At 39.7% G+C, this 14,920-nt stretch overlaps 1 protein-coding gene across 9 annotated transcripts in view; it reads right to left on the bottom strand.

Annotated features, from left to right (window-relative positions):
• Alg13 (ALG13 UDP-N-acetylglucosaminyltransferase subunit) overlaps positions 1-14,920 on the bottom strand; it is a 78,207-nt gene that overhangs the window by 14,226 nt on the left and 49,061 nt on the right. For 5 of the 9 annotated variants that reach the window (XM_046420792.1, XM_058571651.1, XM_058571653.1 and 2 more), the window contains 4 exons: positions 12,986-13,018; positions 12,835-12,890; positions 4,216-4,287; positions 2,793-2,958 (listed from right to left, as the gene is read on the bottom strand). In XM_046420792.1, the coding sequence (XP_046276748.1) occupies positions 2,793-2,958; positions 4,216-4,287; positions 12,835-12,890; positions 12,986-13,018 (327 nt within the window). Of the gene's footprint in view, positions 1-2,792; positions 2,959-3,572; positions 3,713-4,215; positions 4,288-12,834; positions 12,891-12,985; positions 13,019-14,920 lie in introns of those variants that run through there. The other 4 variants (XM_058571650.1, XM_058571656.1, XM_058571657.1 and 1 more) reach the window with 4 other exon arrangements.

Genomic DNA, 14,920 nt, shown 5'->3' with positions numbered 1-14,920 from the left:
TGCATTTATTAAAAACTCATAGAACTGAGCATCAAAACAAGAATTTTACTGTGTCTCAATTAAACAGTAAATTTTTAAAATTTGCTCAACTATTTTAGAATTTTGACATATGATTAGAAATCTCCACTTTTGGGAAAAGAATTTAATTTTCAGAATATCCCCTAATGCTCTAAATCTATGAACCAACCAAAAAAATGGCTTATCCAAAAAAAAAAAAAAAAAAAAAAAAAAACACCTTTATTCCTTTAAAACTAGCACTCAAAACAAACCACACCATCTCTTTAAAAAAAAGTAGCATGGAGTACTCAGTTGGAAAATAGCAGGCCAGTAGACAGAGATAGTTTAATACATTCTCATAGGCCTAAATCAACAGTAAAAGAAATTTGAAGGTTACTGTCTGTACAGTAAGCCCTTTAAGAAAAGGCTTTTATTTTCAATTGCTCTAGAAATGCATAAGCATGACATCCTCAGACTTTGAGCTCCATAAGCTTAACAGGTATAATTCAAGGGATGGCTCCAGAAAGAGAGAAGTACTGTTTTCTCTGATATTAGCAGAAATCAACATAGGGCATTTCGCCCATCCATGTAGCTGCAGCTGCTTTAGGACATTTCAGAAGGGAATATAAATATATACAGTAAGGCTCCACTTCTCTACAGATCAAAGAACAGGGCCAAGACTAAGGTATGGTGAGGTGCTCCAGCACAAAATTTAAGGGGTCACCAAAACTAATGCAAAAAAAAATGACTGAAACATATTTTGGGTAAAAATTCAAACCTCATTCTCTATACACTATTGTGTGACAATTTTCTATGAGGGTACAAATATTCTGTGTTGTCCTATACCATAACTGCTAGCCACGTGTGGCTTTGAGCACTTAGCATGAGGCTTAAGTGACTGAAGAACTAAATATTTTATTGAATTGCAACTAATTTAAATTACCACATGTGATTGCCTTGCTTGACAGCATAGCAATAAGTTGCTGAGGCTGGACTCCAACTTGAGATCTTTCTGCCTCAGCCTTCCTGCCTCAGAGGGGCTGGGATTATAGGCATTCCCCCACTATGCCTGGCCTCGTTTTTCTAGCTAGTATATATATTAGATTGGGCTCTTTATAGTTTGTCATTACTAAAATGATCGTCTTCTTTTTCTAAATCTTTCCTGAATATTGTAGCCTCATGTGTTTTTCTAATTCTGACTTCTGTTATTCTTTAACATTCTGTAGTATTTTGTTAATTTCTTTACCTCATTTTGAAATAGACTGTTACAATTTTAAGTTTGCTGAGCTTAATTTCTGGCATACTTTTGCCATCTGCAGGGATATTCATCTTTTTCTTTTCTATCAGGGATTGATTGAGCCCAGGGGCACCTAACCACCAACCCATATCCCCAGACCTTGTGTGTGTGAAGGTTACCAGGGAGTGAACTTGGACACTTGACCACTGAGCCACATCCCCAGCTCTATTCTATATTTTATTTAGAGATACCGTCTCACTGAGTTGCTTAGTGCCTTGCCTTTGAACTCATTATCCTCCTGCCTTAGCCTTCCAAGCCACTGGTACTACAGGCATGTGTCACCACGCCTGGCAGGGATATTATTCTAATATTTCTTAACATATCTTTGTATACCATTTTACCTTAATGCTTTTCTTTTTTTAGTTATATGCAAAATTAATTTTCATGAATTTTACAAGTGGGGAATAGTCTTCTGACTTCATTAAGCTCTGTTTTGTGGAATATTCAAAATATAACTGGTTTCTAGGATTCCTTGGTTCTGTCCTCCCCAATTTTAGTCTGGACCTGGTCTTTTCCCCCATCATGATCAATTCTGAATCCACTCCCAGAAACTTCTCCTCAGTGAGAAACAATACCCTAAAAGGGAGCACTGCAAGGTCAGGTCTGAGGGGCTAAACTGCTTTCTAAACCTTTTGGTTCTTCTATCAAGTGGCTCATACACTCTCCTACTATTAGAAAGATCAAATCCCTTCCCAGTTTTAGCTACTTATTCCAAATTGGCCACTCTAATTTCTTTTGGGGTTATTCTATTCTTCAGTCTATATAACATCCTCAGTGCTTCAAGCTTCTTGCTCCCACACAAACCTGAGAGTATTCAAAAGTCCTGTGCTGGTAGTTTCTCCCTACCTACTTCAATTTGAGGGTTTGTGTGGATACCATATCATCTAGTTTTGTTGCAGATTTTGTTTGTAGGTTTTTACTTGAGGACTCAGAAAAGCTATGCTGTTGTTGCCATGATCTTCTCAGAATTCTGAGAATTTTAATTTATATTAAATCATTCCATTCCACAACTACTGCATGAATTAGTACTATCCATACTCCCAAGCACATAGATAAAAAAGGTTTAGTAACATGACCAAAATTACACACCTAATAAGCTGCAAAACTGGGATTTTAACCTAGATTCTTAAAATCTAGAGCCTAATATTCTTTATTATGATATTTATAGGAACATAATTCATTACACAGGAATGTATTTTACAGCAAACTTTTTAGAAATTTATCCAATAAAGTGAGTAACATAATAAAACAACTCAAGTTTTAGAAACTAGTACAAGTCTTCTAAGTAGTCAGTAGCATATGATAGGCACAGAATCTTACTGGAGCCAATTGAAACCTTGACTCTCAAATCTCATGGATTCCTGAATAGCACCACAAACTTAATAAGTTAAAATTCAAGATATTATAAAATTATCCTATCTAATAGCTAGAATACTCGTATGTACATGTTTATGAATAGGAAAAGAGCTTTCAAAGTAAGCAAACACTAAAAACCTACCTGATCTACCTCCTGTAGGTGGAGATACAAATAGAGGCTGAATAACATTCTGTGAGGAAACTGGCGAGGTATTACTAGCTTGATTAGCTGCTGTACAGTTAGATAAGACTGCAGCTGGAACATTATTGGCACAGGAAGCTGCAACTGCTGCAGAATTTCCCATCATCTGAAAGTATAGAAGAAAGTTCAGAATTCTTAAGTTTGGCTTCTTTAACAGCATTGGTTTCTTATCTGAACCTACATTATAGGAAATATTTTGTTTTGATAAGTAAAACACTGAAAAGTCAAACTTTGTATAAACCCTATATAGAAAGGTTACTTCTTTTAGAAGACACGACATTATTTTGAAAGCTTTTTAATTTTGTTTTCCCGAAAAGGCAAACAAAATGATTCAATGAAACTTCAATGAAAAATTTCCTTCAAACTCCTGTCCTCCATATACCTAGTTGCCTTCTTCCCAACCAGGTCACTTCTGTGTTTCCTGCCAATCATTCCAGAGATTTGTAATGCATATATGCATACACATTTCCCCACATAAACACTTTTTAAATATAAAAGGTGCTTTGCATTTTTTTAACTTCAAGATTTCATGAGATTGCAATTTTTGCTGCTTAGGAAAAAGCTCCTCAAGAGAACAGGTTACTTTCTCACAGCATCTACTACAGGGATGAGCATGAAGAGGTAATCAATGGTAACAGACTCCTATTAAACACCGTCCTCACTGGCAGCCCCTATTTCCAAAACTTACCACTAACTGCAGAGTGCCTGCTACTCACTCTGTTCCTCTGAAATTGCATTCAAAGTCATCAGTGGTCTCTATGGCAAACTCTAGTAGACTCTTGTTAATCTTTATGTTGTTTGACCTCTTGGCAGCAAGTGACACTTGACTGTTCCTCAAAATTCTTCCCTCTTCAGAACTTCTACAATATGGAAGCATAATATGCTTTTCTTCCATCCTTGACTATTCATTTTCTATTCATTTTCTAAATTTTGTGAACAGCAGGCTCTGTTCTAGATTCTCAATCTCTTCCTTTTCCCAGACAATCCTATTCACTCTTTGATTTCAGCTTCTTTTCTTTATGCTGACTCTGAATTCCAGAGGACAGCCTTACATTTAAGTTTCAGTAAAACAAAGATAACTTTGTTAGGTAATTTAATATTAACTCATTCATTATGTACAAGTTTCATGGTAAAGTACGAGTAGTTTAACATGAACACATAGAACAGTGTCTGGAATACCATATATGTTTAATCAATTTGTTGAATGAATTTATGAATCACTCTGCCAGGTGCCACAAGATTAAAATACTATTTAAAGAAACACAAGCAGATGCTTAGAAGTATGATAAAGGTAAAGAAAGAGAAAACTCATTTCCTCTATTCAGACCATGTAAATGAATGCTTGCTAATATTAAGAGATTACCTTCTGGGGGTAGCTGTATGAGGTAACTGTATCCTGAGGAGACAAAGAACATGGTCTTCTGTCCTGAAGAGACTTTAACGAATACAGAAATATAGTTGAACAAAGAAATCCAGAAGCCAACACATTAATAAAATATCTGCTTTGTTTCAATCTTTAAAGCTAAATGAAAGTGATATGTCCTGAAATCATTCAAGTTTTCAAGTGACTACTAAGACAATGGTTCAAAAGGTATCATTCTAGTACCTAATTTAGGTGACAGCTATATTACCTATCCTCATCACAACCAACCAGTCGTCATGGATTGAAACACCTTCTTAGTAGGTCTTTCTTGCCCTAAAAGCTTCAAACACCAATAACAGTTTTCCTAAAAGAAAGCCTTTTATCTGTAGTTTGGGACAAGGATAGGTTCAGTGCTTGTTTAGCTACATCCTAATTAAGCAGGATGTTAACAGAGTAAGGATTCAAATACTATTTCCCTGTGGCCCAAGACCTTGTTTTTGTGAAAGTAAAGATCATTTAAAAAGGCTTAGACTTATGCATAACAGATTACTGTGGCAGCAAAAATACAGCAGCAAAAAATCACTTATAAATTTGCTTTGGGAGAAGGAAGATGGCGGCAAGGGGAGTGCATTGCCCCCGTGTGCTGCTTCACTGTGTGGGAGTATGACAAGTCAGGACTGCTAAAGGATATCTTGTTAGGAATTTCCAACAATAGTGGGGTGCTCCGGAACCTGGAGGAAGGATTTCCATCGCACGAGGATCGGCTACGGGGACTCAAACGCGAGAGGTTTGTCGCACAGAGGGTAACACTGCTTATTCAGCAAATCGCCCCGCAGCTAGAGTCTGCAGCGCGCGCTGGGAAACGAGGAGATAGCGGCGCAGGGATACAGCGCTGCAGTTTCTGCCAGCCGTGCAAGCACCGTACTCAGGGCTGAATTCTGGGTTCGAGACGGGGGAAGGAAGCGGTCCATCTCGGTTCTCCACACCGGTCAGACCACAGAGGAGGCCAGCAGCCACCATGTTGGAAAGCTGACGTCACCATACCTGTTTTCGACTGACCGCAGCTCATTCAGCCATAGAACAGGTAATTTCAGGCTGCAATTCGCCTGCGGCTTGCAGACCGATTGCTAGGGTTCAGTGCCTGGGTGCTTCTTAGAACCTGATCTTATCGGAGCGAACACCGAGCACAGGGCAGCCGAGTTCCGGCTCCCGGAACCGTCCCGGAACCGCCCTGGCCCAGGGCTGCGGAGCCTGGGGAGGCTGCTTCTTGGACCCTGCTCCTATCAGAGCATACACCAAGCACTAAGCGGCTGAATTCCGGCTCCCGGAACTGACCCCGCGGGGACTGCTTCTTGGAGACTACACTTATAGGAGCTTACACGGAGCGGCCGAGTTCTGGCTCCTGGAACTTCCCTGGCCCGGGGCTAGGAGCCCGCGGAAACTGCTTCTCGGTCCGGGTCCTGCTGAGGGCCGGTCAGGACTCACCCGTTGCTTTGGTTGCCCGGCAAGGGGAACGAAATGCTGCCATTCGCATAGGATACCAACATGGCAGAGATCTGATGTCATCAGAAAGCGGCGGAGGAGAGAACTTCATCAATACCAGCGGCAACATAAACAGTTGGTCTCCTGGTAGGGGGGGTGAGGCACAGACACCCCAGTCTCCTCAATTTGTCGTCGAGCCAGAGGGGAGGAGACGGGCCGCCGCCAGCGCCCGGAGCAGGCCCAGCGGCTCGCCAGCGTGGTGACCGCGTGACCCCAATTGGAGAGGGGGCGGAGAGGAGCCGCCACCCGCACCCGCAAGGTGGGCAGACCCGCGACCCAGTGGTACATGGGCGTGGTAGGAGGGGCAGGGCAGAGCTGCCCTTCACGCTTGCAAGGTAAACAGACCTGTGACAGCCTGGCGGGTCAGGCCCAGTGGCCTGCCAGTGTGGTACAAACGTCACCCCAACTTGAGTAGGGGCAGAGCAGATCCTTCTCCCACGCCCGGATCAGGCCCTGCCGGTGTGGTGGTCACGTGACCCCAATTGGAGTGGAGGCGGAGTGGAACCGCCACCCGTGCCCGCAGGGTGAGCAGACCTGTGACCAACCTGCAGATCAGGCCCAGGGGTCCGCAGGCGTGGTAGGAGGGGCAGGGCAGATCCGCCGTCCGCGCCTCCAAGGTAGGCAGACCTGCAACGGACTGGTGGATCAGGCCCAGGAGCCTGCCGGCGTGGTACACACACCACCCTAATTGGAGTAGGGGCAGAGCAGAGTCGCGGCCCGTGCCAGGAACAGGCCCAGCGTCCTGCAGGCGGGGTAGTCACGACACCCCAATTAGAGTAGGGGCAGAGCAGAGCCTCCACCTGTGCCCGAAAGGTGGGCAGATCTGCGACCGACCAGCGGGACAGGCCCAGTGGCCTGCCGGTACGACAGACACGTCACCCCATTTGGAGTAGGGGCAGAGTAGAGCCGCCGCCCGCACCTGCAGGGTAAGCAAACCTGCAAACGACCGGCGGAGCAGACCCGGTGGCCTGCCGGCGTGGTACACTTGTCACCCCAATTGGAGTAGGGGCAGAACAGAGCCGCCGCCAGCGCCCAGAACAGGCCCAGTGACCTGCCGGCGTGTTAGCCACGACACCCCAATTGGAATAAGGAGAGAGCAGAGCAGCCACCCGCACCTGCAGGAAAGATACGCAAGCAATATGAAAAGACAAGGAAAGAAAGGACCACAGGCAATGCAGGTCAACGCAACTTTAGAAGAGGTACCAGCTGCAGCAGATGGAATGTCAGATAAAGAATTCAGGATATACATGCTTCAGATGATCTGGAGTATCAAGGAAGACATTAAACAGCAAAATCAGACAATGAAAGATCACCTCGACAATGAATTACACAAACAAATCCAGGAAGCAAAGGATCAACTATACAGGGAGATAGAGGTTATAAAAAACAAACAAACAGAAATCCTAGAAATGCAGGAAGCAATAAACCAACTTAAAAACTCAATGGAGAATACTACCAGCAGAGTAGAACACTTAGAAGATAGAACATCAGACAATGAAGACAAAGTATTTCAACTGGAAAAGAACATAGACAGCTCAGCAAGACTGTTAAGAAACCATGAGCAGAACATCCAAGAAATATGGGATAACATTAAGACACCAAACTTAAGAGTCATTGGGATACAGGAAGGTACAGAGCTCCAAACCAAAGGAATGAGCAGTCTATTCAATGAAATAATACGAGAAAACTTCCCAGACTTGAAGAATGAGACAGAATCCCAAATCCTAGAAGCCTACAGGACGCCGAATGTGCAAAATCATAAGCGATCCACACCTAGACACATTATAATGAAGATGCCCAACATACAGAATAAGGAGAGAATTTTAAAAGCTACAAGAGAAAGGAAGCAGATTACATTTAGGGGTAAGCCAATCAGGATAACAGCTGATCTTTCAACACAGACTCTGAAAGCTAGAAGATCCTGCAATAACATATTTCAAACACTGAAAGAAAATGGGTTCCAACCAAGAATTGTATATCCAGCGAAATTAAGCTTCAGGATGGAAGATGAAATTAAAACCTTCCACGATAAACAAAAGTTTAAAGAATTCGCAGCTAGAAAACCATCTCTTCAAAACATCCTCGCCAAAGCATTACAGGAAGAGGAAATGGAAAATAACAATGAAAACCAACAGTGGGAGGTAGGACAGTAAAGGGGGGGAAAATAATCAAAGAGGAAAACAAACCATGTTTAGTAACAGAAATAAACAAATATGGCTGGAAGAACAACCCATATCTCAATAATAACCCTAAATGTTAATGGCTTAAACTCACCAATTAAGAGACACAGGCTAGTAGAATGGATCACAAAACAAGACTCTCCACTTCTGTTCAACATAGTTCTCGAAACACTGGCCAGAGCAATTAGACAGACGAAAGAAATTAAAGGCATAAAAATAGGAAAAGAAGAACTTAAATTATCATTATTTGCAGATGATATGATTCTATACCTAGCAGACCCAAAAGGCTCTACAAAGAAACTATTAGAGCTAATAAATTAATTCAGCAAAGTGGCAGGATATAAAATCAACACGCATAAATCAAAGGCATTCCTGTATATCAGTGACAAATCCTCTGAAATGGAAATGAGGACAACCACTCCATTCAAAATATCTTCAAAAAAAATAAAATACTTCAGAATCAACCTAACAAAAGAGGTGAAAGACTTATACAATGAAAACTACAGAACCCTAAAGAGAGAAATAGAAGAAGATCTTAGAAGATGGAAAAATATACCCTGTTCATGGATAGGCAGAACTAACATCATCAAAATGGCGATATTACCAAAAGTTCTCTATAGGTTTAATGCAATGCCAATCAAAATCCCAACAGCATTTCTTGTAGAAATAGAGAAAGCAATCATGAAATTCATATGGAAAAATAAAAGACCCAGAATAGCAAAAACAATGCTAAGCAGGAAGTGTGAATCAGGCGGTATAGCGATACCAGACTTCAAACTATACTACAGAGCAATAGTAACAAAAACAGCATGGTACTGGTACCAAAACAGGCGGGTGGACCAATGGTACAGAATACAGGACACAGAAACCAATCCACAAAACTACAACTATCTTATATTTGATAAAGGGGCTAAAAGCATGCAATGGAGGAAGGATAGCATCTTCAACAAATGGTGCTGGGAAAACTGGAAATCCATATGCAACAAAATGAAACTGAATCCCTTTCTCTCGCCATGCACAAAAGTGAATTCAAAATGGATCAAGGAGCTTGATATCAAATCAGAGACGCGCCGTCTGATAGAAGAAAACGTTGGCTACGATCTACAGTCGGTGGGGTCGGGCTCCAAATTCCTCAATAGGACACCCATAGCACAAAAGTTAATAACTAGAATCAACAAATGGGACTTACTCAAACTAAAAAGTGTTTTCTCAGCAAAAGAAACAATAAGAGAGGTAAATAGGGAGCCTACACCCTGGGAACAAATCTTTACTCCTCACTCTTCAGATAGAGCCCTAATATCCAGAGTATACAAAGAAATAAAAAAATTAGACAATAAGAGAACAAACAACCCAATCAACAAATGGGCCAAGGACCTGAACAGACACTTCTCAGAGGAGGACATACAGTCAATCAACAAGTACATGAAAAAATGCTCACAATCTCTAGCAGTCAGAGAAATGCAAATCAAAACCACCCTAAGATACCATCTCACTCCAGTAAGATTGGCAGCCATTATGAAGTCAAACAACAACAAGTGCTGGCGAGGATGTGGGGAAAAGGGTACACTTGTTCACTGTTGGTGGGACTGCAAATTGGTGCAGCCAATTTGGAAAGCAGTATGGAGATTTCTTGGAAAGCTGGGAATGGAGCCACCATTTGACCCAGCTATTCCCCTTCTTGGTCTATTCCCTAAAGACCTAAAAAGAGCATGCTACAGGGACACTGCTACATCGATGTTCATAGCAGCACAGTTCACAATAGCAAGACTGTGGAACCAACCTAGATGCCCTTCAATAGACGAATGGATAAAAAAAAATGTGGCATTTATACACAATGGAGTATTACTCTGCATTAAAAAATGACAAAATCATAGAATTTACAGGGAAATGGATGGCATTAGAGCAGATTATGCTAAGTGAAGCTAGCCAATCCCTAAAAAACAAATGCCAAATGTATTCTTTGATATAAGGAGAGTAACTAAGATCAGAGTAGGGACGAAGAGCAGGAGAAGAAGATTAACATTTAACAGGGATGAGAGGTGGGAGGGAAAGGGAGAGAGAAGGGAAAATGCATGGTAATGGAAGGAGACCCTCAGGGTTATACAGTGGAGGGGGTAGAGAGAGGGGAGGGGAGGGGAGGGGAGAGGTGGGGAGGGGGGAGGGTGGAGGATGGGAAAGGCAGCGGAGCACAACAGACACTAGTATGGCAATATATAAATCAATGGATGTGTAACTGATGTGATTCTGCAATCTGTGTATGGGGTGAAGGTGGGAGTTCATAACCCACTTGAATCAAAGTGTGGAATATGATATGTCAAGAAATTTGTAATGTTTTGAACAACCCACAATAAAAAATTAAAAATATAAAAAAAAATAAAGAATAGTTTCCCCCCCAAAAAAAAATAATAAAATAAAATAAATTTGCTTTGGATTTGGGGGCTGGGAGTGGAATCTCTTATGAGATTCAAAGCTCTAGGGGCATATGATGAATTCAGAACAAAAAGGAACATGGAAAAAGTGAAATTAAAGGAACAACGAAGTGTCCCTTCTTGTCACCCATAATGACAAGATTTTTATTTACCTTTTCATTTGGATGGCTATTTCAAGAGATGGTATTGAAAGTATACTCAATATGAGAATAATAATAATGGGGTAGGGAAAACACTATTTTTCTAACAAGGGCAAAGTAGGAGAAGGAACAAGAAAGGGAAAATAATTATGCATCAGAATTTTCTTCTAATTTCTAAGATGTATAGAAAACTTAACAGTAAAACAAAAGTTTTAGTACCTGAAGATTCCAAGGTTAAAATTAATCATAATTAGATAATAGAAAATAATTATTCCAGTTCTCTTGGGTACATGGTAGGAATGCCTTTCTAGTTCCATCTAAAGTTAGGTATGGCCATGTGAGTTATTTGACCAATGAAATATGAGCAGAAATGTTAATAGTCAATGTTCAATTTCTGTATCTTTTGTCCTGCTGAACTGTGAAAGTATGAGCCCATCACTCCAGATCCCTGAGTGACAATGATGAACAGAAGGCCATAACCACCCTGCACTGGACATATAACATTAGCAAGGACAACTTTTCCTACGTGCAGCCAACTGAGTCTTTGGTGGGGCGGGTGGAAGAGTGTTAATGCAGCAAAACCTGAAACAGAAACTGGTAAGTAGAAGTAGGGTGCTGCCATAACAAAAACCTAACTGGGAAGGAGATAATGATTGGTGAAATGAATTAGAAATGCAAATGTTAGTATTATGTTTTGACTATTATCAGCAGTTTAGCAAGGTCTTTTCAGAGATGTATGTAGGAAAAAGTTGGCAGTGTGTAGAAAGGAATGATAGTGAATAGACTAGACAGTCCTTGCATCTAGGGACTCATAAGATTGAAGAAAGTATGTTTCAACCCTAAACTATATAATATAAATGCTTTGGATGATGAAGACCAGTTAAAACTCAGCTTTGCAGCATTAAATAAAATCACTGTTAAAATCTTTGAGTGCATTAAGATGCCTCAAAGCAAGTGTTCAACTAGGGATATAATCTGTGTACTTAGACAAAATACCTCATGAAAAAGTGTCCAAAGGTATGTCCCTTCCATCAATCCTTGATGAGCTCAATGTACTTGCAATCAAGTAGAAAGAACTCAGGGATAAGAAACCAAAGAATTATAGCAAATCTAAGTAGTATATCTATAAAAATGGAATTGTTAGTATAGCTTTTGGTACCAGAAACATAGGAATCAAACAGAATCCAAATAAATTCAACTCAGAGCCAAAGAAACCATGAGCCAGGACTAAAACCATTCAAGGGAAATAAAAATCCTTGAGCCCCTATCTTCTCTATGAAGCAGGCTGAGAAAGTCACTCAGTTACCAAGGAAGGATTATCCTCCAGTGGCTACTTCAAATATGGCCAATAATAATAAATCAGAGAATAGTCCCTATGTGCAGCATGGTAGCCCTCACAATGTGTACCCATATAAATCTCAGAATTGCTACAGACCATTAACTATGTTTCTTATACTTTCCCCCTTTCTGAGTAGTTAAGAACTTTACTGTAATTTTTACACTATCCCACCACTGTAAATTTGGGAGAGGGGTGTTAAACTTGGTGGTTTTGGGTTCAGGCCTCAAGATAAAGAGGAACTGTACCTGGACCCAATATATAGAATCTTACACATTACCCAGAAATCCTGTGCTTTGAGTTTGATTACACTGAATAGGACTTTTTAGGTTGTCTCTTTTGGGGTAGAAGTCAGTATTTTGCCTGCAGGAGGAAAATACACTTTTAAGTTGAATGTTGTAGTTCTTTGTGCTGTCGAAATATTTCCAAATTTTTGCCTTCCAGGCACACAGAGATTAGACTCTTTAGTGAGACCTTCTGTGGTCAACAAAATGAAAAAAGAAAGTAATGCGTCATCTACAGTGAAAGCTTTAAGACCCGATGCACCATTTATCACCTTTTATTTCCTGCTTTGGCAAAAATGGATGGAGCATCCACAGCCTGAATACCTGAGCAAACCTTCCTATAGACCTTCACTGGATATGCAGCATAATCAGAAAGTATACTTGTTAATAATATTGGAATTTAAAGCCTATTTTGATACAAAAAATGTAATAAAATCTTCTAAATGATCATCACTACCAATGTTAGAATGTCCTCTCATACCACTTCATAAGGGACAGATCTAACCAGAATTAATTTCATAAAAGTGGTATGATGTTAGATGTATTACTTAATTTCTATGCTTCAATTTCATCTACAAAATGAGAATATAATTAATTGCCTCATAGGGCTATTCTGATTTAAATAATTTATATATATAGTTCTTAGAACAGTGGTCTAATACATAGTGGATATGAGTTTATTAGTATTTGCTATTATTAAATACCTACCAAGTTTGCTGTAGACACAGTTGTGCTATATACATCTGAAGTTTCATAGTCTGGCTCTAGAGGATATAGCCAAAGGGGGAAAAAAAGTAGCATTAATTTATAGTTTGAAATTCCACCAACAATGATAAATGTCAGATTACATCTCACTGACCTGAAGGATAAAGATACTCTTCATGATATTCCCCTAGAAAAAAAGGCAAGACAAAAGTGTGTTTACATAGGTCTTTTTAGCTCAGCAGATCCAAAAGGACAACACTTGCTTTTTTTTCTCTTAAGTTTTATGAATACATTTTCAAAACTAAAATGCATACATTCTTGAAAGTGACTGGAGTTTTTATAGTATTCAATAGACATTGAATCTAAGGATTAGCTACAAATAGTACAAATTTCTCTTCAAAATCCCCTTAGCTCTTAGCTAGGGTTTTTACATCTGTTTGAATGCTATGCCCACTTTTTCCATGTAAGAGTAGTATAGTGTGGCAATCAAGAACATAATTTTATCCAGTGACTTGGGAGGCTGAGGCAGGAGGATCACAAGTTCCAAGCCAGCCTCAGCAACTTAGTAAGACTCTGTCTCAAAATTTAAAAATAAAAATAAAAAATGGGCTAGGGATATGGCTCAGTGGTTGAATATCCCTAGGTTCAATCCCTAGTACACACACACACACACACACAAAAAAAAAAAAAACGTAACTTTAGGCCACTTATTTAATCTTTGTACTTCTTTATGGTAAAAATAGGGATTAAAATACCTAGTGCATATGGGTTTTGAGGAGTGTTAAGTTAAATGAAAAGAAATTAGCATGGTGGTAACATATATAGTTTACACTCAAGTAGTGACTGTAATGTAATCTGACTATACCCCATAGTTTTCTGAGGTGGACATTAAAGGACTATCTCAAGCCTTATTAGTTTTTCAGCCTATTTCATGCAATACTTGTAAAATCATTTTCTCCTCAAAAGATGACTCAATAAAATATGAAATATTTTACTTTAAGATCACTATAACAGGGCTGGGGGTGTGGGTCAGTGGTACAGCATTTGCCTAGCATATATGAGGCACTGGGTTCGGACTTCAGTACCACATAAAAATATAAACAACAAAGTTATAAAAAAATATTATAGGGCTGGGATTGTAGCTCAGTGGTAGAGTGCTTGCCTAGCATGCGTGAAGCCCTGGGTTTGATCCTCAGCACCACATATAGATAAATAAAGGTTAAAAAAATCACTATAACATTGAAATGCAGAGAAAAATCAATCTTCAATTTGGCAGATTTCCACCAAATAAAACACCAGAAGTCTAAACTGGATTTGATTCTGAAACATCACTCATAAATCACACAGGCCTTCAACTCCTCAGGACATCAGGGTTTAAGGTGAGAACAAAGATTAAGTTACTACAAATGTGCCACTATGGGTGAGAAAACTATTTAAAGCTACCCATGACAGCTAAAAGGAAAAGACAAGAGTCATCTGAATAAAAAGGCAAAATATGAGCATTCTTAAGCATATGCATGTATAAATATTTTACAGATCACTCTTGTACTAAAGATTTTGCCCTCATTCAATTCCTAGAAACATCTACTCTTATTTTCCTAAATATAAGTAGCACAAAGAATATCACAAGAAAGAAGGAACCTAATTAATATAATCAAGTCATTCAAATACCACAAACCCCAATCATCCAGAATTCTTCCAGGAGACAGATATCACTTAATAGTAAATGGTAAAAAAATAAACACAATCCACAGTGGAAGGTATGTTAAGGGTACAAATATACAACTTTAGACATGGACCCATCTCTGTCAATCACAAAGGACCACATAATATATGATTCTGTTTATATGAAATGTCCAGAATAGGTGAAATCCATAGAGATAGGAAACATTACTGGTGATAGTCAAGGGCTGAGGGTTTGGTAGTAAATGAGGAGTGGGCCCTAGTGATATAGATTCTATTGGGGATAATAAAAATGTCCTAAAATTAACTGTGAAGTTTGAATATAGTAAAAATCACAGAACCTTACACGTTAAAAGGGTAATTGAATGGTATATAAATTATAAAGCTGTTACAAAAAGTTATATAT

Source organism: Marmota monax, unplaced genomic scaffold, assembly GCF_021218885.2.
Source record: "Marmota monax isolate L192 unplaced genomic scaffold, Marmota_monax_Labrador192_F-V1.1 WCK01_AAM20220418_F8-fsc00050, whole genome shotgun sequence".
Taxonomy (NCBI): Eukaryota; Metazoa; Chordata; class Mammalia; order Rodentia; family Sciuridae; genus Marmota; species Marmota monax.
Note: the sequence above shows the minus strand (reverse complement) of the source record. Positions and strands in the feature narration are given on the sequence as shown.